This window comes from Schistocerca cancellata, chromosome 2 (assembly GCF_023864275.1).
Source record: "Schistocerca cancellata isolate TAMUIC-IGC-003103 chromosome 2, iqSchCanc2.1, whole genome shotgun sequence".
Taxonomy (NCBI): Eukaryota; Metazoa; Arthropoda; class Insecta; order Orthoptera; family Acrididae; genus Schistocerca; species Schistocerca cancellata.
The window spans coordinates 479,600,777-479,628,490 of record NC_064627.1 but is presented as its reverse complement, the minus strand read 5'-3'; the positions used below and the strand labels follow the sequence as shown (position 1 = coordinate 479,628,490).

Here is a 27,714-nt window from a genome sequence, read left to right as displayed (position 1 = left end):
AATTCATGTTTCCAGTATATGTACATTTATATAAAGCTTTTGATGATGCTGAATAGAATACACTCCAGAAATTCTGAAAGTAGCAGGGGTAAAATACAGGAAACAAAAAGTTGTCAACAACTTGTACAGAAATCAGACTGCAGTTCTACACATCGAGGGTCATGAAAAGAAAGCAGTAGCTGATAAGGGAGTGAAACAGCGGTGTAATGTATCCCAGATGTAATTCTATTTGTACACTGAGCAAGTTGTGAGGAAAACCAAGGAGGAATTTAGGAAGGAAATTCAATTTCAGGGAGAAGAAATCAATATTTCAAGATTTGCTGATAACTTTAGTTCCCTAAACGGCAACAAATGACTCTGAAGAGCAATTGAATGGAATTGTTAGTGTCTTGAAAAGAAGTTATAAGATGAATATCAATGAAAGTAAATCAATGGTGTACGAATGTTGTCTAAATCTGGAGAAGCTGATGAAATTATATTAGGAAATGAGACACTAAAAGTAGTAGAAGAGTTTTTTTTTTTTTTTTTTTATTATTTGAAGAGAAAAATAACTCACAATGGCTGAAGTCTAGAGAAATAAAATGCAGACTAGCAATAGCAAGAAAAGCATTTCTGCACTTCTGAAAATGAGAAATTTGTTAAAATTAAATACAAGTACTTGCTACTTGTCAGGTGTGTGGGCTTGTATGATAGTGAGACATGGATGATAAACTGTTCAGACAAGAAGGGAATAGATGCATTTCAAATGAATAACTGATGAAGAGATACTGAACTGAATTGGAAATACAAGATATATATATATGGCAGAACTTCATTAAAAGAAGGGATTGATTGACAGCTTTCATAAAGAAGCTTCAAGGAAGTCCATGTGGTAATGGAAGTGGGGTGGCTAAAATTTGCAGGAGGAGACCAAGGCTTACTATAGGAAGTAGGTTCAAATGAATGTAGGCTGCAGTAACTATGCAGAAATGAAGAAGCTTATGCAAGAGATGAAGAAGCTTGCACAGGACAGACTATAATAGAAAGCTGCACCAAACCAATCTTCAGACTGAAGAGCACATAGACAACTACCACAGTTCTTCTTGTCTTAAGATCACATATCAAAAGAATGTTTCATTTAACAAACTTCTAAATGTTTGGCTACCAGCTGCCAAAAGGTCACTTAGTCTAATTTAATGGACATGTCACCACGTACACTCCAAATCCTATATGTGGTTATCCAATAAACCCATTCACTACAGCAATCTGTAGACCAGGTGTGTTCAAATAAAGGCCTGCAGTCCGCATGTGACCCACTAATGATTTTGTTTTGTGGGCCACTAAGAATTTTTATAACATAATATTACCTTCCTTGGAAGGCAAAGTTAACTAATGCATGCAACTCTTTTAAAAAGTGCAGCCCTCTGATAATCTCTGCCTCCACAAAGTGGCCCCCCACACCAGAACTATTGTCCATCCCTGGTGTGGACAGATCACACTACTTCTTAAAGTTGTAGTATACACTATGTGAAGAATTTAGAGGCACCGGCAATCCAGAGTGAGAATTTCATTGTGTGTACTACTTCCCCTTCAGTATTTTTGGGTGCAGGGTTGTTAAAAAAGGAGAGTTGATATCAAGAAGTACACTTGTCTATAAAGGAAAATGCCAAAATAAAGGTGGCAAATTCTTCAAGATCATCCTTGAAAACTGCTAGGGTGCTCCTAGGAGGTGATGCACAAGAACAATATGTTCTCCCTGTGAGAAGTGACTGAACACTAATGAGTCGTGAGCAGTCATGCCTACAGAAACTAGCTCAAATCACAAGACATAAAATGTCCAGTTTTTGACATGTTAGGAAACAATTAGACTCAGCCACATTTACATTTTAATCTCTCAAAGCTACCCATTCTTTTTCTATTATATTCCTTTCCACCATTTCATTGAATCATTGTTTAATGCTCCCTTCGAAACTCTCCACAGCCAATGATTCTTTTAATTTATCCAGGATGCTCCTCTTTAACTTCCTGCCTTTTTGAAATTTCTTCAATTTGAATCTGCATTCCACATTTACCCTTGGACATGATTTGTAGCTTAAAATTTAATTCCAAATCTGTTTTATTCTATCTGAAACCTTCTTGTGTCTCCAGGTTGTTTCCACAATATACAACTTTCTTTCCTGATTCTTAAACAAAGCAAGAGAAATTACTAAGTTCTGCTCTATATGAAGTTGTACTAGGTTGTTTCACATTTCATCCCTTTCTCCAGTCCATGTTCTCTTACTACTTTTCCTACTACTGAATTATAGTGTCCCATTACAATTAAATTTTTGTGTCTTTAGACATACTGAGCATTTTTTTATATAATTTAAATTTTTAACTCATCATACATTTTCTCCAATCTCTTCATCATTTGTGAATCTAGTAAGCATACGTGTCTTTGAACTGTGTTTGGTTGTGGCTTTTGTCTCATCTTGGCTGTTATGATCTGTTCTTTACACTGTTCACAGTTCTTTACCTGGCTCATTATTAGACCTACTCCTGCATTACCCAAATGAGCTGAAGTCCTCTTTGTCCAATCGTCATACCTCATTAGTTCCCACTACATCTAACTTCAGCCTGTTAACTTCTCCTTTTAAATTCTGTAACCTAATACTCTTTCCAACCCATAGAACGTCAGATTTGTTTTTCTGACAACAGCACCTTCCTGAATTGTCCCCACCTGGAGATCCAAATGGTCTACTATTCTGGCTCCAACTGTTTTAATTGTTTAATCATACTGCTTAATGAAATTTGAAACATCACCGTTAGAGGTCTGCTAGAGCTGCCGGATTATTATTTTCTCAGTTAGTTACTGAAAAATGGCACTTTAATATGTGTGAATATGATACTCATTAGCACCCATGGCCTGAAACTTTATTCCACTTTTTGTTATATAGTCACTTCCCACATCCTTATTTTATGCCTGCAGTAATGGGATACTAACTTACAGCAGTCTTATATGATCATAACACAAATATTTACAAAATATCCATTCCCAAAATTATATTATATGGACATCAGTAAGAACTACTTTTTTATTTTACATATTTTTACGTTAATGTCTATTTACAATACTTCTCCTTCTCTTCTTTCCACTGTGTCCCAAAGAGTAAAAAATGTCAGCAATAGTGAGTAATGAAAGTACCTTAAATACTGTGCAAGAGAGCAATTTTATGAAATAATATTGACCTCAGAATCTTAAGTGACAAGTTTCTTCTGTTAGTTCACTCTCACTGTTCCTTTACAGTATATATATATAATAGAGGGAAACATTCCACGTGGGAAAAATATATTTAAAAAGAAAGATGATGAGACTTACCAAACAAAAGCGCTGGCAGGTCGATAGACACACAAACAAACGCAAACATACACACAAAATTCTAGCTTTCACAACCAATGGTTGCCTCGTCAGGAAAGAGGGAAGGAGAGGGAAAGACAAAAGGATATGGGTTTTAAGGGAGAGGGTAAGGAGTCATTCCAATCCCGGGAGCGGAAAGACTTACCTTAGGGGGTAAAAAGGACAGGTATACACTTGCACACACACACATATCCATCCGCATATACACAGACACAAGCAGACATTTGTAAAGGCAAAGAGTTTGGGCAGAGATGTCAGTCGGGACGGAAGTACAGAGGCAAAGATGATGTTGAAAGACAGGTGAGGTATGAGCGGCGGCAGATTGAAATTAGAAATTAGCGGAGATTGAGGCCTGGCGGATAGCGAGAAGAGAGGATATGCTGAAGGGCAAGTTCCCATCTCCGGAGTTCTGACAGGTTGGTGTTAGTGGGAAGTATCCAGATAATCCGGATGGTGTAACACTGTGCCAAGATGTGCTGGCCGTGCACCAAGGCATGTTTAGCCACAGGGTGATCCTCATTACCAACAAACACTGTCTGCCTGTGTCCATTCATGCGAATGGACAGTTTGTTGCTGGTCATTCCCACATAGAACGCTTCACAGTGTAGGCAGGTCAGTTGGTAAATCACGTGGGTGCTTTCACACGTGGCTCTGCCTTTGATCGTGTACACCTTCTGGGTTACAGGACTGGAATAGGTGGTGGTGGGAGGGTGCATGGGACAGGTTTTACACCGGGGGCGGTTACAGGGGTAGGAGCCAGAGGGTAGGGAAGGTGGTTTGGGGATTTCATAGGGATGAACTAAGAGGTTACGAAGGTTAGGTGGACGGCGGAAAGACACTCTTGGTGGAGTGGGGAGGATTTCATGAAGGATGGATCTCATTTCAGGGCAGGATTTGAGGAAGTCTTATCCCTGCTGGAGAGCCACATTCAGAATCTGATCCAGTCCCGGAAAGTATCCTGTCACAAGTGGGGCACTTTTGGGGTTGTTCTGTGGAAGGTTCCGGGTTTGAGGAGATGAGGAAGTGGCTCTGGTTATTTGCTTCTGTACCAGGTCAGAAGGGTAGTTACGGGATGCAAAAGCTGTTTTCAGGTTGTTGGTGTAATGGTTCAAGGAGTCCGGACTGGAGCAGATTCGTTTGCCACGAAGACCTAGGCTGTAGGGAAGGGACCGTTTGATGTGGAATGGGTGGCAGCTGTCATAATGGAGGTACTGTTGCTTATTGGTGGGTTTGTCACCTGTCCAATGGCCAGCTTCACACGTCCGTCCACATCATATATATATATATATATATATATAAAGAAATGTGATGAGACTTACCAAACAAAAGCGCTGGTAGGTCGATAGACACACAAACATACATACAAAATTCTAGCTTTCGCAACAAATGGTTGCTTCGTCAGGAAAGAGGGAAGGAGAGGGAAAGACGAAAGGATATGGGTTTTAAGGGAGAGGGTAAGGAGTCATTCCAATCCCGGGAGCAGAAAGACTTACCTTAGGGGGAAAAAAGGACAGGTATACACTCGCACACACACACATAGGGATATAATAGAAGGAAACATTCCACACACACACATATCCATCCGGATATATGGATGTGTGTGTGGTGTGTGCGCGAGTGTATACCTGTCCTTTTTTCCCCCTAAGGTAAGTCTTTCCGCTCCCGGGATTGGAATGACTCCTTACCCTCTCCCTTAAAACCCACATCCTTTCGTCTTTCCCTGTCCTTCCCTCTTTCCTGATGAAGCAACCATTTGTTGCGAAAGCTTGAATTTTGTGTGTATGTCTGTGTGTCTAGCGACCTGCCAGTGCTTTTGTTTGGTAAGTCTCATCATCTTTGTGTTCAACATAAATGCTATACAAAAAGAGTGTCTAAAATTTTGCAAAGGTCATGTAATATTTGTAAACTACCAAATGCATTACTTTTATCCCTATTATTTTTCATTCACATACACCTCTACAGTATAATAGAAGTGATCAATACTGACAAATATTTGTGTATAATTATGAAATTAAAGTAATGTTTTAGTCTCAATTAGTAAATACATTACACTATGCAGTAAACTATAAAGTGAAGTTGATCCATAAATATCAATGCTATGCTACAAACCCAAATTTCCGTGTATCTGGATTCATCATTGCTAATTGCATCCGACGCCTTGTTACATCCAGTGGGTATGACACTGACTGTGCCACAGCTCCAGCTAAACCTCCACATAAGAGCTTTGCTGGCACAGCCAAAACAAGGCCACCTAGTCACAAATTTAATTTCAGTTCAAATAAAATTTATTATTACAAAAATTGTTTCTCTAGAATTGACTGGTGAAAGTCTCTTACACACACACACACACACACACACACACACACAGTAACAGTGGCAAACTGTTATTTCTGCTATCTGGTAAATGCTACAATGAAAAAGTTTTAAAATAAAATAACTCATTGAACAATGCTGTGCAGCCAACAGCTGTTACCTAAAGAAAGATAACATTACATAAATATTCTGACATCTTGGCCACTGTGAAACTAATGTGACACCAAAGTTGATTCTGGGTACGTAATTCTGCAGAAATTTAACATTTTTCAGATTTAAGCTCTATTTTTGACACTAGAAGGGATAAACATGCCTCAGAATGCTGACTTCCATAAATAAACATACACTTGCAATTTGGAAAGTATTTGCAACATCTTCAAAATACTTCTAGAGATCAGAATTCAGTCAAACAGTATGTTATGATTGTGATAAAGAAATATCACATATACATGTATTTTCTTTCTTCATCTTATTTTTTTATATTGTTTTACTTATCATTCCTCATCCCAAAATCAAACCAATTAGTCTACATGAAAGTTAACTAGAAGTTGTTCTGCAAATACCTGTGTTGCGAGGGCACGGTTGACAAGTTACATTAGGAATGTATTTCATGCAGAGGTATTTCAGCTTCTCAAAACAGTAGAATGAGAATCCAGCATATGGGACCATACCACATAATGTTGGTACAAATCCTCGATACAGTGCTCTGATGCCACCTTCCTGAAAAAAGTCAACTTACAATGATTTATTCCATTATCATAAGTTTCTTTACAATTAAAATTTTAGGAATTATATTAGCTCAAAATTATTATACATATAGTTACTTGCTAATCATGGAAAGTCACTGGACATTTAAATGATATCATTTTAGAAATTTTCAACTCATTTATAATAAATTCATCATATGTACAGGTTTATAAGCAATCCATGTCAATTCCAGAACCCATCACAAAAAAAAACTTTTTGCATTAAAGTGACTGACTTAAGCTGTGTGTTGTAGCCTGTGTCAAAGAAAGGAATGTGTAGAGAGATGTTCATACATGCAGTCACATGTTATCATTCCAATGTCCTACCCAATCTCTCAACACAGAGCATGTTTAGAACAACTGAACTAAGATAGACTTGAAGTCAAAATGGCTCTTTCCAGCAGGTAAAGTACTTGTTCCAGGTGTGAGTGTACACCATCTGTTGTAATGTGCTGGTATTTGTTATTCTTTCTGTTTGTACACATAGCCCTCCACCTTGTGCAAAACATTTCTAGTTTGAATGTTTTTGCATAATTATTGTATTTTAAATGTACTGAGTGACTGAAAGTAATGATAATGTAAACAGCCTTTACATTGTTAATAGCAGGCGCAAAAAAGTTTGTTGAGCACAAGCTACCTATTCAGCGCACTCCACAACTCACTAATTAGATGCATACTTGCTAGATAGATGCACATTTGTTAGTACTTTGGACTATGTTTTAAGTACCTCAGTAGCATTTTCTGAGGTGTTTCTGTCAGTTACAATTTAATATGAAGTTGATATACCTTAAATGTGTTTCTGCAAAATCTGTTTATGTACATCATTATTCCCTTATCTTTCTCCTGGTTCCAGTCTCACATCACAATGAAACCTGCTGTGAGTAATCTGTTCTGGACCAGTAATTGTCTCACAATATTTGTCACCATTAGTAAAACCTCTATCCACAAAAATATCACAATTCCTATCTATAAAAATCCATTGCACTTTAATGAAACCCAGTGTATCCCATACCTCATTATGTCAGTTCACATGTAACCTCAATTTGTAAACAACAATCATTAACACTGATTTAATACTCAGTATCATAGCATTACACAATAATGTGACTTAGGTAGAGATAGAAAAATACATTATACTCAGTTTTCCTATCCTATTTATTTGTTATGGTGACTAACGTATCAGTAGAGATACGTCCTTTTTGTGCCTCCACCACCTCTTTCACAGTCTTGACTCAAAATCATGAATACAAGTACACCAATGAGCGCCTTATTACAGGAAATTCACCACTACCATCAGGTACTCACTTTCTTCTTATAATGCCAGTGGCAATAAGCACAGCAATGATGAGCTACAATCAACAATTACCACTTCGCAGCAACTTATCTTTACAAAGGGAATTGAATCTGGACTGAGGTGCAAACATCCTCTCAAGATGCATGACCACCACAAGCCACAAGTTGTGGGATGATACATTGTCATGCTGAATCAAAATTCCTATGGAGCAAGGTAGTAAAATTTCTGTTGACCATTAAAATCACACAAATGTTAGGACTGATAATCCAGCAGAGAAGCACTTGACTGGACACCAAGGGGTCACACAACTGAATCTCAGTTGAACCTTGGATTTTTCAGTCTACATTTTAACCTAGCCTTCACCTCTCAGTGATGTGAGGAACTGCCAGAAATGGCACGTGTAGGTTGGACAACTGGGGTAGGTTAGGGACACACACTTTACTGAAGTAGCATCCAATTCAATGACCTGCACCAAGCCAGTATGCCATACTAAATCATCACCATCATCATCATTATCATTATTATCACCAGCACCACCACACAAACATACTGTGAAGGGCAGTAAGAATGGTGCCAAATGTTCCCTGCACCTACATGAGCAAAAACTTTATCTTACATCAGAAGATTCGTTACCTCATGCAACATTTTACACTCATCTGCTGACATCATATATAAACATATTCCGTGTCCTGGTGGCCATATTAAATGCATTTGCAATAGTAGTACTTCTGCATTCATGCTTATGTCTCATATTTGGTTATCAAGGATACCAACCTTTGTACCTCGAGGTGAAGAGATTTTTTGAATGATATGGTTCATATCCCCCCCCCCCCACATGAACCATGAACCTAGCCATTGGTGGGGAGGATTGTGTGCCTCAGTGATATAGATAGCCACATCATAGGTGCAACCACAATGGAGGGGTATCTGTTGAGAGGCCAGACAAAAGTGTGGTTCCTGAAGAGGGGCAGCAGCCTCTTCAGTAGTTGCAGGGGCAACAGTCTGGATGACTGAATGATCTGGCATTGTAACATTAACCAAAATGGCCTTGCTTTGCTGGTACTGTGAATGGCTGAAAGCAAGGGGAAACGACAGTTGTAATTTTTCCTGAGGGCAAGCAGCTTTACTGTATGGTTAATGATGATGGTGTCCTCTTGGGTAAAATATTCTGGTGGTAATATAGTCCCCCATTCAACTCTCTGGGTGGGAACTACTCAGGAGGACGTCATTATCAGGAGAAAGAAAACTGGTATTCTATGGATCAGAGAGTGGAATGTCTGATCCCTTAATTGCGCAGGTAGGTTAGAAAATCTGAAATGGAAAATGGATAGATGAAAGTTTGATGTAGTGGGGATTAGTGAAGTTCGGTGGTTGGAGGAACAAGACTTCTGGTCAGGTGAATATAGGGTTACAAATACAAAATCAAATAGGGGTAATGGTGGAGTAGGTTTAATAATGAATAAAAAAAATAGGAACAGGGATAAGCTAATACAAACAGCATAGTGAATGCATTATTGTAGTCAAGATAGACAAAAAGCCCACACCCACCACAGTAGTACAAGTTTATATTCCAACTAGTTCCACAGATGAGGAGGAGATTGGAAATTATTCAGACAGTTAAGGGAGATGAAAATTTAATAGTAATGGGGGACTGGAATTTGATAGTAGGGAAAGGAAGAGAAGGAAAAGTAGTAGGTGAATATGGACTGGGGGAAAGGAGTGAAAGAGGAAGCCACCTGCTAGAATTTTGTGCAAAGCATAACTTATCATAGCTAACACTTCGTTTAAAAATCATGAAAGAAGGTTGTATACATGACAAAGGCCTGGAGATACTGGAGGATTTCAGATAGATTATATAATGGTAAGACACAGATTTAGGAACCAGGTTTTAAATTGTAAGACATTTCCAGGGACAGATGTTGACTTTGACCATAATATATTGCTTATGTACTGTAGATTAAAACTGAAGAAACTGCAAAAAGGTAGGAATTTAAGGAGATGGGATCTGGATAAACCAAAAGAACCAGAGGCTGTAGAGAATTTCAGGGAGAGCATTAGGGAATGATTGACAAACACAGGGGAAAGAAGTACAGTAAAAGAAGAATGGGTAGGTTTGAGCGATGAAATAGTGAAGGCAGCAGAGGGCCAAGTAGCCAGCATGGTAGCTCAGCGTGTTCGGTCAGAGGGTTAGCTGTCCTCTGTAATAAAAAAACTGAGTGAATGGATCAACAATGAACTTCAACGAGTGTCAGGGGACATCCACCACGAACAAAAGCAATGAACAATCACAAACAAAATGAGATTTTAAAAAAGGTAGGTGAAAAGACGAGGGCTAGGAGAAATCCTTGGGTAACTGAAGAGATAATGAATTTAATTGCTGAAAGGAGACAATATAAAAATTCAGGCGAAAAGGAATACAAACATCTCAAAAATGAGACCAACAGGAAGAGCAAAATGGCTAAGCAAGGATGGCTGGAGGACAACTGTATGGATGTAGAGGCATATATCACTAGGGGTAAGATAGATACTGCCCACAGGAAAATTAAGGAAACCTTTTCAGAAAAGAGAACCACCTGTCTTGAATATCAAGAGCTCAGACAAAAAACTTGTCCTAAGCAAATAAGGAAGAGCAGAAAGGTGGAAGGAGAATATAGAGTGTCTACATAAGGGTGATGTGCTTCAGGGCAATATTATAGAAATGGAAGAGTATGTAGATGAAGGTGAAATGGGAGGTATGATACTGTGTGAAGAATGTGACAGAGCACTGAAAGACCAAAGTCAAAAAAAGGCCCCAGGAGTAGACAACATTCCATAACATTCCATTAGAACTGCTGATAGCCTGGGAGAGCCAGCCATGACAAAACTCTACCACCTGGTGAGCAAGATGTATGAGACAGGTGAAATACTCTCAGACTTCAAGAATAATATGATAATTCCAATTCCAAAGAAAGCAGGTGTCGACAGGTGTGAAAATTTCTGAACTATCAGTTCAATAAGTCATGGCTGCAAAATACACTCCTGGAAAAGGAAAAAAGAACACATTGACACCGGTGTGTCAGACCCACCATACTTGCTCCGGACACTGCGAGAGGGCTGTACAAGCAATGATCACACGCACGGCACAGCGGACACACCAGGAACCGCAGTGTTGGCCGTCGAATGGCGCTAGCTGCGCAGCATTTGTGCACCGCCGCCGTCAGTGTCAGCCAGTTTGCCGTGGCATACGGAGCTCCATCGCAGTCTTTAACACTGGTAGCATGCCGCGACAGCGTGGACGTGAACCGTATGTGCAGCTGACGGACTTTGAGCGAGGGCGTATAGTGGGCATGCGGGAGGCCGGGTGGACGTACCGCCGAATTGCTCAACACGTGGGGCGTGAGGTCTCCACAGTACATCGATGTTGTCGCCAGTGGTCGGCAGAAGGTGCACGTGCCCGTCGACCTGGGACCGGACCGCAGCGACGCACGGATGCACGCCAAGACCGTAGGATCCTACGCAGTGCCGTAGGGGACCGCACCGCCACTTCCCAGCAAGTTAGGGACACTGTTGCTCCTGGGGTATCGGCGAGGACCATTCGCAACCGTCTCCGTGAAGCTGGGCTACGGTCCCGCACACCGTTAGGCCGTCTTCCGCTCATGCCCCAACATCGTGCAGCCCGCCTCCAGTGGTGTCGCGACAGGCGTGAATGGAGGGACGAATGGAGACGTGTCGTCTTCAGCGATGAGAGTCGCTTCTGCCTTGGTGCCAATGATGGTCGTATGCGTGTTTGGCGCCGTGCAGGTGAGCGCCACAATCAGGACTGCATACGACCGAGGCACACAGGGCCAACACCCGGCATCATGGTGTGGGGAGCGATCTCCTACACTGGCCGTACACCACTGGTGATCGTCGAGGGGACACTGAATAGTGCATGGTACATCCAAACCGTCATCGAACCCATCGTTCTACCATTCCTAGACCGGCAAGGGAACTTGCTGTTCGAACAGGACAATGCACGTCCGCATGTATCCCGTGCCACCCAACGTGCTCTAGAAGGTGTAAGTCAACTACCCTGGCCAGCAAGCAAGATCTCCGGATCTGTCCCCCATTGAGCATGTTTGGGACTGGATGAAGCGTCGTCTCACGCGGTCTGCACGTCCAGCACGAACGCTGGTCCAACTGAGGCGCCAGGTGGAAATGGCATGGCAAGCCGTTCCACAGGACTACATCCAGCATCTCTACGATCGTCTCCATGGGAGAATAGCAGCCTGCATTGCTGCGAAAGGTGGATATACACTGTACTAGTGCCGACATTGTGCATGCTCTGTTGCCTGTGTCTATGTGCCTGTGGTTCTGTCAGTGTGATCATGTGATGTATCTGACCCCAGGAATGTGTCAATAAAGTTTCCCCTTCCTGGGACAATGAATTCACGGTGTTCTTATTTCAATTTCCAGGAGTGTACTAACATGAATTCTTCACACATGAATGGAAAAACTGGTAGAATCTGACTGCATGGAAGATCAGTTTGGGTTCTGTAGAAGTGTTGGAAAATGCGAGGTAATACTGACCCTATGACTTATCTTAGAAGATAGATTAAGGAGAGGCAAACCTAAGTTTCTAGCATTTGTAGACTTAGAGAAAGCTTTTGACAATGTTGACCAGAATGTTCCCTTTCAAACTCTGAAGACAGCAGGATTAAAATACAGGGAGCAAAAGGCTATTTACAATTTGTACAGTAACCAGACTGCAGTGATAAGAGTTGGGGGCATGAAAAGAAAGCAGTGGTTGAGATGAGAGTAAGACAGGGTTGCCGCTTATCCCCAATGTTATTCAATCTCTCTACTGAGGGAGTAGTGAAGGAAACAAAATAAAAATTTGGAGCAGGAATTAAAATCCATTGAGAAGAAATAAAAATTTTGAGGTTTGCCGATGACATAGTAATTCTGTCAGAGACAGCAAAGGACCTGGAAGAGCAGTTGAACAGAATGGACAGTGTCACGAAAGGAGGGTATAAGATGAACATCAACATAAGCAAAACTAGGATAATGGAATGCAGTCAGATTAAATCAGGTGATGCTGAGGGAAGCAGATTAGGAAATGAGACGTTATAGTAGTAGACGAGTTTTACTATTTGGGGAGCAAAATAACTGATGATGATCGAAGTAGAGAGGATATAAAATGTAGTCTGGCTTTGGCAAGGGAAGCATTTCTGAAGGAGATAAATTTGTTAACATTGAGTATAGACTTAAGTGTCAGGAAGTCTTTTCTGAAAGTATTTGTATGGAGTGTAGCCATGTATGGAAGTGAAACATGGACAATAAATAGTTTGGACAAAAAAAGAATAGAAGCTTTTGAAAGGTGGTGCTACCAAAGAATGCTGAAGATCAGGTAACTAATGAGGACATACTGAATAGAATTGGAGAGAAGAGGATTTGTGGCACAACCTAACTAAAATAAGGGATTAGTTGGTAGGACACATTTTGAGGCATCAAGGGATCACCAATTTAGTATTGGAGGGAAGTGTGGAGGGTAAAAATCATAGAGGAAGACCAAGAGATGAATACACAACACAGATTCAGAAGGATAAACGTTGCAGTATTTACTCGGAGATGAAGAAGCTTGCACATGATAGAGTAGCATGGAGAGCTGCATCAAACCAGTCTCTGGACTGAAGACCACAACACAATAACAGGCTCCATATTTTGTTCCTGACCTTAATTCAATTGCCAAGTGGACAGCTACATTGCAGACTATCAGAATCCTTGCGAGTGATGCCGTACCATCAGCCAAATGTGCATTTCACTGGCATTACAGGTTTTATCTGAATATTTGTATCTGGGGTAGACTCTGGACACTTAGTCTATGAAAAGCCTGGCATAACTTTGAAGATCAAGCATCCCACAGCTCTGCAACAATAATGGGATTGTAATGCTCTCAGATATTGTCTTTTGCCCTTATTGTGTACAACAGTCACCCAGTATCTCAGTGCAGGGTCTAAACCACATTCTACATCAACATGTATACTCTGCAAACAACTGTGAAGTGCGTGGCAGAGGACACTTCACACTGTGCAAGTTACATGGACTTCTTGCCATCCCATTCACATATGGAATGAGGGAAGAGTGAGTGTTTAAGCACTTCTGTGTGTACTGTAATCAAATAATCTTGTCGTTGCAGTCCCTACAAGACTGATACATAAGGGCCTGCAATATATTTCTAGATTTGCAACTTATTAGTGATTGTTGAAGTTTTGTAAGTATGCTTTTGTAGGATAGTTGAGATATATCCTCAGGCATCTGCAGTTTAAATTTTTCAGCATTTACATTAGATTATCCTGTGACTCAAGCAAACCTGTGACCATTCAATATGATATGGCAGTCACTGTGTTAGAGCTGCACCTTTTTTAGATTGAAGTCAGCTGATAAGTAAACCTGCTTGAAGGAAGTCCCTCTAACTAAGGGTTCACCTTCAGAGGACGTCACATTTTCAAGTAGAGAAGGAATTAGCATATTTCATCAAAATATAAGAGGTATTAGAGATAAAGTTAGTGAACTGCTTATAGATATTGACTCTGAAATTATTGGTATATCAGAGCACTGCTTAAGTAATTTGACAATTCAAAGGCTTCCTTTACCAGGATACAGATTAGCTGACTGTTTTTCAAGGAGTTCCTTGCGGGGTGGTGGAGTGGCCATGTACGTAAAAAAAAGTATTCCATTTGAGTCCATAGACATATTCACAGCACTGCACTGAACAGATATTTGAATGTTGTGCAGGGTCAGTTGAATATAGTGAAACTAAACTTCTAATTGTTGATTTCTATGTCCCCTAACTCTGACTTCACAGCATTTATGCTCAAGCTAGAGAGGGTTCGCGATTCACTTCGTAGGAAGTACCAGAAGTTAGTTATATGTGGTGACTTCAATATAAATTTTATATATGATGCTGCGAGAGAAAGGATGTTGATAGATCTCCTAAATTCATATGATCTGATGCAGACTGTATTTTTTTCCAACTAGGGTGCACGGGAGCAGTAGCACAGCCATAGACAATATTTTTATTCATTCTTCATTACTAGATGGGCGTTCAGTTAGTAACAGGGTGAAAGGCCTCTCAGACCACGATGCACAAATTTGAACACTAAAAGGCTTTTGTACTCAAACAAATGTCACATACAATTAAAAACAATGTAGGAAAGTTAATCCAACAGCAATAGAGAGTTTTTTAAACATTGTCAAGCAACAAGAGTGGCAGGATGTTTATAGTGCTGATAACAAAGGTGATAAATATAATGCTTTCCATAACACATTTCTCATGCTCTTTGAGAGTTGCTTTCCATTAGAACTTCCTAAAAGGGGTACTAGCAGTAATAGGCAGCCCAGGTGGCAGACTAATGGGATAAGGATATCGTGTAGAACAAAGTGGAAATTATATCAAAATGTAAGAAGTAATCAAGCTATAGTAGCCCATCAGAAACATTACTGTAAGGTGCTTAAAAATAGCTAATTCACAGGATAAAATTAAAACTATGTGGTCGGTTGTGAAGGAAGTGTGTGTTCAGCAGCAACAGATCAACAATATAAAGTCAGTTCATAGTAAAAACATTTCTGTTACTGATAAATCAGATATATGTACAGTATTTAACAATCATTTTCTGAGCATTGCTGATGAATCAAATAAAAATTTAGTTTCTACAGTGAATAATATAACTTTCTTGGCAAATGCCTTTCCGAGATTTATATCTGAAATACTCTTGTGTGATACAGACAAGGGGGAGATTGAGTCAATAATTATGAGTCTGGGTATTCTGACATTGGCCTCTCAATATATATATTCCTTATTGTCATTTCTTTTTAACAATATTAGCTTATTCCCAAGATTAATCAGCTTTCACTCAGTTAATACTCAGCAGAAATCTAACCTACATTTGGATAGGCCTTCCTTAACTCTTTCGCAGAAATGTGGGCAGAATACTGCAGCATCCATTTTCAATATGCTACCGCTCGAATTCAAAAATCTTAGCAGTAATCCACGCGCTTTCAAATCGAAGGTGAATAGTTTCCTAATGTGTCACTCTTTCTATTCTGTTGAGGAGTTCCTTGAAAAATTAAACTGGTTCTTGTTGTATTGTTGATTGCGTTTACTTGAACTTATGACTGACTTTTTTTGGGTTCATAAACATTTTATTCTTATCTGTTATTACTTTTATGTAGTAATTTCATGTATGACATGTTCCATGACTTTGGTGATTTTCTCCTCAGTTTAGTCCTACGGAACTTGAAGTGTAAATAAAATTTAAAAAATTGACAATGTACATATGGCTGATGGCATATAGAAGTTTGGGTCTGGCCGTGAGTCATGCATGGATAGCCAAATGGTAAGGCGACCACTCACAATTAATGGGAAATCCAGGTTCGAGTCCCAGTGCGGCACAAATTTTCATTGTCATCACTCCATTTTACAGCCAATGGTAGTCATTATTTGCAACTGCAAATTCATCTGATGTACAACCATTCAAGCAACTATTCTTTGTATAGAGTCTTGTGTTTGACAAACCACTTGCAGATAGTAGCCCGTCAATTGAGTGATAGTTTTTGTTAATGCACAAGCACATTTGAGGGTACCATTTTTGTCTATGGGCTGGCACAGTTGTACCTCAAGCATGTTTATGTATTTATCTGGCACAGTTCTGTGTTTTATTGACTATCTAGTGCATATTTCCACCATCTATAATTGCAGTGTTCAGGTGCAAGCTGAGTTGGTGACACCTTGCTCACAGATCCAGGCTGATTTTCAGGTTTCCAGAAAGCCTCTGACACCATGTCTTGTAAGTTTCCTGTTTGATCACAAGAAAATTTTATAACTGCCTTGCAGATAATAATTGACTTACCCTACATAGGGAGAAATGACTATCACAATAAAATATCAGAAATCAGAGTTTGCACTGGAAGATTTAAGTGTTCATTTTTATCGCGTGCTGTTCAAGAGAAGAATGGTAGAGAAATAGCTTGAAAATGGTTCAATGAACAATCTGCGAGGCACTTAATTGTGAATTATAATCATGTAGATGTATATATATATGTTCAGTATTTCCTATTAGTCCTATTTGGTATGGGTCTCACACACTTGAACAGTATTCCAAGAGGGAACACACAAGTGATTTGTGAGAAGTCACCTTTGCAGAGGGCCGTACATTCCCAGTATCCTGCCAATGAACCAAAGTCTGCCACCCATCTTACCTGTGATTTAGCCTGTGTGATCATTTCATTTCATGTCCCTAAGAGTTGTTACACTCAGGTATTTGTATGAATTGATTGATTCTAACTGTGACTCACTGATATTGTAGGCATAGGCTAACACTTTTTTTTTTTCAATTTGTGTAGTGCATAATTTTATATGTATGCTTAAAGCACATTGTCAGTCTTCATACCGCTTGGAAATCTATCTCATATTGAATATTTCTGTAGAATTTTTCAGACAGCACTTCATTATTGATAACTGCATCATCAGCAAAATGTCTGAGGCTACTGTTAATGTTATCTGCCATAATTATTAACACACAACATGAACAACAAGGTTGTGTAACAAGCTGCTCCATTCACAATGGTAATAGAAATGTGTCTTGCACAACATCATTCAGAAAATTAAGAGTCAGAAGGTCTCAGTATCAGTCCCACCTCATAGTTTCTCTTTGTATTTTAAAAATATTAAGAAAGGCATGGAGTGAACTTGAAACTTCCGCATTAGCAGCTGAAGGTATTATCCATCAGCCCAAAATAACACTGTATTAAATGGGGAAGTTACATCACATGGAGATGATCATCATATGCATAATTCTAAAGAAATATAATTTACATGAATTTAAATATAAGCCTACTCCTCAAAAAAGGTTCACAGAATAAGCTATTCATCATAGTTCTGTGTCTGTTTTCTTATTTGATTATACAGGTTGACACGGGTTCTGGTGTTTGCAAAGTAAGTGGAGTTCTTTACTAATTTGGCAGTCTCAAACATGATAACAATATCAGTTTTATTCTATAACCCTCACTTTTCTCTTCACAACTACTGCCCTTCCAACCTACTGCAGGCTATTTACTATTGAGAGTAATTTATATAAATGAGAGTTTAGGAGAGTATTTTAGATAAATGTGGCAACATTGTTTGCTTGATGGATGGTGAAGCAGACAAGGAAGATGAACTTCAAAGCTGAAGTTCCATTATCACTGCAGAAATCAACAGTTGAGTGGGTGTGAGAGCTAGAAGGTGTTTACGCACATTGTTGTGAGTAGTGTTATATCAATGAAGCTGTGATCAAAATGTTGGGAAGGCAGAGTGTGAATAGCTCAGATACATTATGTGACAAGTACAAGACATCGACAAATAACAGAATTTGTGGGGAAATCATAGCTCGCTTATTTCAGCACGAAGCTCGGAGATCAGAAAAAAATCATTTGCTCTGCACATAGTGTGTCAGACATGACAGGAACAATTAAGGAAGTAGAATGATGGAACAATGAAGTATCTGAACTTCAGTATTCTCATGATAGAGCAAACTGAGGAATCACGTCTCTGTTACAACTGTGTGACGAAAGCAGCGCAATACAACAAAAGAAACATGAACAAAATCTTGCATCCAAACTTAGATTTGGTGATTAGACCTGTCGCTCATGGTCCAGGGCTGCTGATCCCCTGTCCAACATCATTAATGCATACAGCTGAACTCTCTGAATTCGAGGCAAATCATGAAAGTAGTGAATATGACTATTCCGACTGTGGTATTAATAGTAACCCAAAATCTCTAACCCAAACAGAACTAAACAAATTAATGAAGGGCCTGGGACAACTTCAGGGGTCATGTCCCAGGGAAATAGTTTACTTGCACACGGTACTTCATATTCAGTGTAGAAGAATCGTGATAAAAACACTAAGGAATTTTTTGTTTAAGATTGTTTAATAATGTTCCGCAAAGACATCGACCGGATTAGTGATGAAAGTGGGAGATCAAAAGTATGATACTAAGCAACGGAGATTATTTATAGATTTTTCAAAAAGAAATTTGAAAGCAGTATTGCTACATATTGGAAATGGGCTAGCATCAATTCTGGCTTCGTATGTAGTACACTTAAAAGGCCCATACACTACCAAGAAAGTACTCTCTCAAAATGTGACATATGAAGAACACTAGTGGCTTGCATATGAAAACTGTAAGGCAGGGCCGGCCATGACATGCCAAATTTCACGTGGGCCGTGTGTGCTATGCGGGCCAAGGCTCGGCCTGTCTCCGCTTTGTTCAGTTCTTCTCAGGAAGTAGCCGTTACAGCGTCATATTTTATTTAGTACTGCGGTGTGAATTTTTCGGTTGTTGCAACTCTCTTCAGTTCGACAGAATGGCTGTTTACGCTTTGCTGTTTGTTCGTGGTACGAAGGATGTTCACAGGTCCCGTGGCTGTTCATACAAACGATGGAGGCTAACGATCTATCATCCCAAGACTTTATAAATGAATGGGGAATGACAGAAGATAGAGATGAGAATTCTCAGTACATATTACGGAGCCGCATAAGCTACAGGTACCGCAAATTTGCTATGTAACAACATTACAGTACAAAGAAATGGTTCAAATGTCTCTGAGCACTATGGGACTTAACATCTCAGGTCATCAGTCCCCTAGAACTTAGAACGACTTAAACCTAACTAACCTAAGGACATCACACACATCCATGCCCGAGGCAGGATTCGAACCTGCGACCGTAGCAGTTGCGTGGTTCCGGACTGAAGCACCTAGAACCGCTCGGCCACCGCGGCCGGCATTACGGTACAATTCAGAAATAATTTATTTGACAATGAAAGAGCAAAAAATTACAACAATCGACAGACTGGATTCATTATTCTGTACATCAAGAAACGTTCTGTGTTTAAATTTGCAAGCATGAGGCATGTGAAGAAATTGGTGGTATGAACAGTAAGATTTCTGTGGTACAAACAGCAAGATTTCTGAAGCCGGATACATTATTCTACTGTCAGCTGCAACAGTTTTCGATGGAACTGAACGAAGAGTATAGACACTTTATATATTTCTGCGTAGCACATTGGCTAAGTTAATGGGCATTGCTTGAACGATTATTCGATTTAAAACTCGCTATTCTTGAATTTGTGATGAAAAAAGGACAGAAGCTAAAATTAGAACATGCGGGATTGATTGCAGGCCTTACATTTTAAATGGACTGGACTGCACACTGCCAAAGTAAGATATTGCAGGGTGAGAAACAACTTCTTTTTCAGGTGATGGGGATGCACTCCCGAAGAATATTGCACAGTACAAGGGACACTTTCTGAGAAACACAGTCAGTTCCCTAAACTCAGTGTCGCTAAAGATAATGAGAAGTGTGGAGAATTCGTTGCGGCCTTGATAGAATTATAAGGATATGAAACTTCCTGGCAGATTAAAACTGTGTGCCCGACCGAGACTCGAACTCGGGACCTTTGCCTTTCGCGGGCAAGTGCTCTACCAACTGAGCTACCGAAGCACGACTCACACCCGGTACTCACAGCTTTACTTCTGCCAGTACCTCGTCTCCTACCTTCCAAACTTTACAGAAGCTCTCCTGCGAACCTTGCAGAACTAGCACTCCTGAAAGAAAGGATATTGCGGAGACATGGCTTAGCCACAGCCTGGGGGATGTTTCCAGAATGAGAATTTCACTCTGCAGCGGAGTGTGCGCTGATATGAAACTTCCTGGCAGATTAAAACTGTGTGCCCGACCGAGACTCGAACTCGGGACCTTTGCCTTTCGCGGGCAAGTGCTCTACCAACTGAGCTACCGAAGCACGACTCACGCCCGGTACTCACAGCTTTACTTCTGCCAGTACCTCGTCTCCTACCTTCCAAACTTTACAGAAGCTCTCCTGCGAACCTTGCAGAACTAGCACTCCTGAAAGAAAGGATATTGCGGAGACATGGCTTAGCCACAGCCTGGGGGATGTTTCCAGAATGAGATTTTCACTCTGCAGCGGAGTGTGCGCTGATATGAAACTTCCTGACAGATTAAAACTGTGTGCCCGACCGAGACTCGAACTCGGGACCTTTGCCTTTCGCGGGCAAGTGCTCTACCAACTGAGCTACCGAAGCACGACTCCCGCCCGGTACTCACAGCTTTACTTCTGCCAGTACCTCGTCTCCTACCTTCCAAACTTTACAGAAGCTCTCCTGCGAACCTTGCAGAACTAGCACTCCTGAAAGAAAGGATATTGCGGAGACATGGCTTAGCCACAGCCTGGGGGATGTTTCTGGAAACACACTCCGCTGCAGAGTGAAAATCTCATTCTGATTATAAGGATAGTTTCCTAAACGTTTTCAGCGCAATGCCAGTCTTATACCCGTTTTCGAGACCGTTTGCCATGTCAGTTGAAATTGCCCCTGTGCACGTGCAGATGTAACTGATTGATCTGCAAGGTAATTCCCATTTTAAAGACAAATCCATGTACGTTAAAACTGTTTAGGACGTCTACATTGCTTTCCTCAGGTAGAGTTTCCACGTCTCCATAATGAGGTTGTAAAAGTACTACAGTATTACGAACAACATAGATGTGTGAACGATCTTTTCTTCAATTATGAAACTAGATAAGTCAAGATTATGTGGCAACCTGAGTGCAAAAACCTATGAAATTGTCTGTGACAGTCTGCAGTACCAGATAAAAATTATAGTATGTCTTCAACGGGGCAAAAACAATTAAATGATTGTGAATATTTGTTTGTTTTTTATCTGTGTTGTTGAGGAATGTGAAATATAAAACCAAGTCGTATGCAGTGCAGCTGCACTGCCATTTAAAGGCAGTTACCCACTCTTACCCTCTTTTCACTCGAAATCATGTTGTGGCGGTGAGGGAAGTGTGCAGCGAGGCTCAGTGCTATGGCACTCGTGCCACGGCATGGCTATCAAGGTGAAGTCTTGGCCACCCGTGCTTTAAAGTGATCGACATTCTTTGACTGGGAGTCTCCTCAGCCGCCAAAAGGGGTACACCGAGCTGACTTGCTGTATGTGTGAATGGGACAGTGGAGGATACCACTGGAATAGGAGTGAGCGGCCTAACAACAAAAATCTGATAGAAGGATTGATGAACATTGTGAATGACCTTTGATTAATAATGCAGATCACATTTTATTGCCTCCACTGCACACGAAATTAGGACTGATGAAGCAGTATGTGAAAGCTTTGGACGAAACAGGGAATTGTTTCCAATGCTTATGTAGGCAATTCCCAAATCTGTTGGCAGCAAAGTTGAAAGAAGGGGTATTTGTTGTCTAGATAGATGTAAGCTGAGGTCTGATGAACACTTTGAAAGTACAATGATGGAAATAGAACAGCAAGCTTGGAGAAGTTTAAAAATTGTTGTGCATCGTTTCCTTGGCCAAAATAGGCAGCCTGATTACAAGGAAACGGTAGAAGATATGCCACAGTCGTTTAACCAGTTAGGATGTAAGGTCTCCCTAAAACTTCATTTTCTAATGCCACACCTAGACAATTTTCAGGACAATTAGGCTGACAAATTTGAGGAACACGGTGAATGTTTCTATCAGTAACTTAAACGCTGGAACATCGTTATCATGGACACTGCGGAATAAACACGGCGTATGACAACTGCTTGTATGAAGGAGAGGTGACACGGAAAATGTTGGATATCAAGGGTTCATTCACGGGCAAATGTAAACGGAAGTAATACCGGGTACGTGTTTGCTTCTTCTAATTCATATGCCTTTCACGTTTCTTTTTTTACCATTTTATTGTTCCATTTGGACTCCATCATATTGTAACTGCTTTCCGATTTCACTGGATACAGATGTCGATGATGATGAACTACATCTACATCCATAATCCGCAAGCCACCTGACGGTGTGTGGCGGAGGGTACTTTGAGTACCTCTATCGGTTCTCCCTTCTATTCCAGTCTCGTATTGTTCTTGAAAAAATGGTGCGCGGAGGGTACTTTGAGTACCTCTATCAGTTCTCCCTTCTATTCCAGACTCGTATTGTTCGTGGAACAATGATGCGAAAATCTGACATGCTGTAGAGAAACACTCTTCAGGTTCATGATCAGTGCAATAGATTTACTCAGAAAATCGAATCTTCATGCCAACCCCACACAAAAAGTTAAAATTTGTCGATCTGTGTTATTTATTTATTTTTATATTACCATTACTCACTGTATCATTGCATATGTAACTACAATGCGCCATGGAGAATTAACAACTTAGATACGAGATGGAGAGGTACCCCTAGACGCAGCTAATGATTCTGTCAGCATTTGTCTTAGGAAAACGCACAGCTGCACTTTTCTAATCCGGAATGGGTGAGGCGCTACCAGAACGAAGATGAACATGGGGCTCAGGCCACGTGACGGGTGCTGAAAGCGTAACGTGTTCCACAACCTCCTGTGCAGCGAGCATCGAGGGGGAAACTACGGACACTGCATGCGCTGTTTCCTACAATCTTGACTCTGCTGGAACGGATGAAAAAGCCGACGAGGGAGACGTGCACGTTCTTGGAATTCGAGCTTAGATCGAAAGGTCCGCGAAATTTAAAATGTCGTGGCTTCATTTGAGTAATTAGTTCAGTATTCACCTCGTCAAAATAGAGAAGTGGACTTCTCCCGTCTCTGCCACATTATTACATTTCATTGACGTGTTCTTGAAGTACGGTATGAGTCTATGAGTCCCATAGGAAGGTATCTGACGCAGTTCTGCAGTGTCGTTTAGTGTACGAAATACGAGCTTACCGAGTATCGGATCAGATTTATAATTGGATTCGGGTCTTCCTCAATGTAAATAATTGTAATGTGTCGCAAATAAGCAGGCAAGAAAATCTTCTATTGGGCGATTACACTATTGGCGACAAATCATTGGAGATCGTCGTGAAATACTTACAAGTGACCATCCAGAGGAATCTAAACTGGAATGACCACATGCGCGGTGTTTCAGGAGGGACAGCAAATATTTTAAGCGGTGTTAGAATAACTAATTCGAATAAAATATTCCATGTAACATGTGTTCTATTTTTATATATTACTTACAATATAATCCAAAAACAAATACTCAGAATATGTCAAAAGCGAAGGCATTAAATTCAAAGCTGAATTTCATAAATTCCTCCTCACACTTCTAGGTATTTTTTAATTCTATTCACAACCACGTGTAGCTCTACCGAGGTCGTCTTGTCGTTCTTTTATGAAAGCAGCACCCGGACGATCAATTCGTCGGGTGGTGACCATAGTGGCCAATAAACGTGACCGTTTCTGCCGATCCGTCTTCCGGGGATTGTTAGTTTCAAATGATGTGTCACCTGAGACCTAGAATGTGCAGAGGCTACAAGTACTCGTTAACACTTGAAAATTCAGTACTTCACGGAATAATGTAGGTAACACATCCTCGGTGCCAAGGTGGGCAGACCCCACCCAAGAGGTGTCTAAGTGGTTGCCGAACCTTCAGCTGCTAGAGCAGCCGCCAGGCTGATTTGGTGCCGAAATTTCTAAAGGCACATTTACAGCGTGCTCAACAATGGTGCGTGCGTGTTAGAGGGACCTTCTGCAGTTTCAGTCTCACACGTGTTAGTGTTGCACTCCCGTATGACCACGCCACAGTAGAGAGGAAACCAGGAGGGTTGAAAAAGCATAAGTACTCTTTCCTGCTTCGGGTCACGTTCAGATTTCATGGGGTGGCTTTAGACGGTCTCGAGTGGCTCCCACCTGTGTACGTGAGCAAAAACTGCGGTCACGCTGCACACCAAACATCTGTGATCACAGTCAATGGGGATACAGCCCCACAATGTCCTTGGAGAAGGATTTGAAGGTCCGAGGCTGTCAGCAGTGTCAAAGGTTGTCACAAACATCTTCCTGTCGCTCATCGCACTGCGAACCCCAAATTGTGTGGGAATCAACGCCCCAGGGAAAGGGGTGGCTTCACAGTAGCCCTTTATGCCATTTCCTGAGAATTTTTCTGTCGATTCTGAGCGGCTGTTCAAATGGTTCAAATGGCTCAGAGCACTATGGGACTTTACATCTGAGGTCATCAGTCCCCTAGACTTAGAACTACTTAAACCTAACTAACCTAAGGACACCACACATCCATGCCCGAGGCAGGATTCGAACCTGCGACCGTAGTAGCAGCGCGGTTCCGGACTGAAGCGCCTAGAACCGGTCGTCCACAACGGCCGGCTGAGCGGCTGTGTATCTGAAATGTTTTCCTCGGCCACCATAAGAAAACCGCATGATTTCGACGCTGGGTGTCTAGCTTTTGACCTCCAGCGCAGAGACGTCAAAAGAATGATTGAAATGAAGATAAGAGGGGTTGGGACTACCTCCTCATCTTGTGACACGTCCACGTTGGCGTTGAGCAGAATTGTGGTGAAATTTGGTACCGAATTGATTCATTAACCCACCTTACAGCTCACATGAACTTCCGAGCTTTGGCCCTTCCTTTCGGATGCGTAGACATCTTGCTGTTTGAAGCGTCGCCGAGCCATAAGGTGACGTCCAAGGGCGCCGCGCTTTTACACAATTACAGAGGAAGCTTGTAGGCACCTTTGAGCCAAATTTCATACTTATGGGTCGCCTTGGGAGTCAATTAAGTGGTTTCGAAAAAGTGGCCCTTTAATTCTATTGTGCAATATAGTAAAAAGAGAAATTATGCTCAGCCCAATGGCTGTAATTCTGGTGCAACGGTAAAGACGTATTTAGAGTTAGGTGTTCTCCAGAGAATCAAACGGGAATGAAATAGATGTGTCATACACCTTGCGATACACTGTATCTGTTTGTTAATGAGCTTTTGTATGCTTGCATAAAACTTTTTCGTTTGCTTCTGAAACTTTGGCTCTATCGCCTCCCGTATTTCGTCTTGGGAAGCGAATCTATTACCGCGCAACGTCTCTTTCAATGGACCGATAATGAAATAGCGCGAACGACTAAGTCTGTGTTGGAAGAAGAATGAGACACAATCTAAACAAGCCTACAAACAGCGATAGCCGCTGTGTAAGAAAGCACTTTGATATAATTAACAATACTTTTTAAATACCTTTCTTTCACTTCTTGAGAATTACTGGTTCAGTGTTAATTGTGTAGCAATGCACTGTGACATTCGCAGTCGGTTTTTTTTCCTAATGCTCTTGAAAAGTGTAGAAATATAGAACATGCTATGTCCTAAAATACCGTTTTCCTGGAGCAATGCTCTGGTGTCTCCAATACACTCTCCGGGTCGTAGCCATAAATCCATGCCTCATCACCCATCAATAATTCACCCCACATTGCTGCTCTTCGTACCCTCGGAGAATCAGAGTGGAATCAATCAACTATTATTTAAATAGCCGGCCGGTGTGGCCGTGCGGTTCTAGGCGCTTCAGTCTGGAACCGCGTGACCGCTACGGTCGCAGGTTCGAATCCTGCCTCGGGCATGGATGTGTGTGATGTCCTTAGGTTAGTTAGGTTTAAGTAGTTCTAAGTTCTAGGGGACTGATGACCATAGATGTTAAGTCCCATAGTGCTCAGAGCCATTTGAACCATATTATTTAAATACTTAAGTAATGGTACTGGGATTCCAGAACCTAAGGTGTCAGAAGTCTTTATGGGCTACGCCAAATGCTGATCCACAGTTGATTTCCTAAAACGATCGACGCATCAGAGACTCTTACCAAAGGCCATCGTAATCAAAACACCCACTTTAATAACGTACTCCTGTACGCTGGACAACTAAGATTCCTAGAATGTTACTGTTTTTCCTCCTCCGCACCAGTTGAGTTGATTCCCTTTCTTTTTTTCCCCATACCAGTATTACCCCGCCATCTGCCAGTGAATTCGCACCGGTTACGCCCCCTCTGATCAAAGAAATCACAAAACAGTATACTGTCTCCTTGTCTATGTCGTGGTTGCAATCTAAAAACAGCGGGAGGTTTCACTGTCCTTGCTAGAGCTCCCAGACAACCACAGTGGGTGTACACTGCTTCGACCACTAGGCCTGCTGACGGTTATCTGTGACAAGGAAGCTTGATTCCGTTTTTTTTCCTAGAATAATGCAGTAGATACATACTCGGTTCTTTGAGACCTATGCGTCTAGTTTTTCTCTTTTCCTACGACGAATTAAATCTTCTTATTGTTTTCTTAGTGTTGAAAGGTATTCCGCAGATACCATTCCATCTTCCTGCGTCCTATGGTACATTCATGAACTCCCGATCGAAGTGTTGTTTTATCAGGTGTTTGGTTGGTTAAAAAGACGGGAGGGAGGAAAGGGACCAAACTGGGAGGTCATCGGTCCCTTGTACCCGGTAAAATAATTACACAAGGGAAAGAAAAAAGAAAGGAGACGTACAGCACAATAACAAGAGAAAGGAAGAACCAGAAGAACGACAGAAAGACAACCAACACTACTATGGACAGAACAGGAAGAGAAAACCACAGAGAGAAGCAAGAAACAGGTAGGAGGGGTAAAAACAAGAGAGAACATGACCGTGGCTGGCCGACCACGAGAATAAAAACGAAAAGCCAGCCACTCTGCGGCACATTAAAACATCTACCCTAAAAGCATTAGAGTGGAGAACACAAAGAGAAGAAAGGACATGCGCTAAAACTTATATAGGATGATAAATCCCACCATCAGGTATAAAACGTAAAACTAAATTAGCCGATGAGGCGTTGTCACCTAAATTAATGGCAACGAGTCCGGTAACTGAAGAGTCCGTCGCAGAGCAGCCAAAGAATGACAGCTCACCAAGGTATGGGCCACTGCCTGCCGAGCGCCGCACCGACACTGACGTGTGTCATCACGGCCAATGTGAAGTCGACAGAGACCCGCATGGAGGACTGTCACACATTCGTAGTCTCCTAAATGTCACGCAGTTTGTTGTGCGTGTTGAGGTTATTCCATTTCGTCTCCCAAAGCCGCAAAACCTGAACACAGGTCAGTTGCAAAGAAGCCGATCTCCATAAGCGGTTTCCGCGTAGCCTGTTTGGCCAGCCTGTCTGCAAG

The 27,714-nt window shown here is 41.2% G+C and overlaps 1 protein-coding gene across 1 annotated transcript in view; it reads right to left on the bottom strand.

The window, feature by feature from the left end:
- The window catches only part of LOC126162001 (graves disease carrier protein-like), a 174,526-nt gene that overhangs the window by 39,671 nt on the left and 107,141 nt on the right, over positions 1–27,714 (bottom strand). The window contains exons 5-6 of the mRNA XM_049918222.1: positions 6,253–6,409; positions 5,486–5,627 (exon numbers count right to left, since the gene is read on the bottom strand). Coding sequence (XP_049774179.1) covers positions 5,486–5,627; positions 6,253–6,409 — 299 coding nt within the window. The remainder of the gene's footprint in view (positions 1–5,485; positions 5,628–6,252; positions 6,410–27,714) is intronic.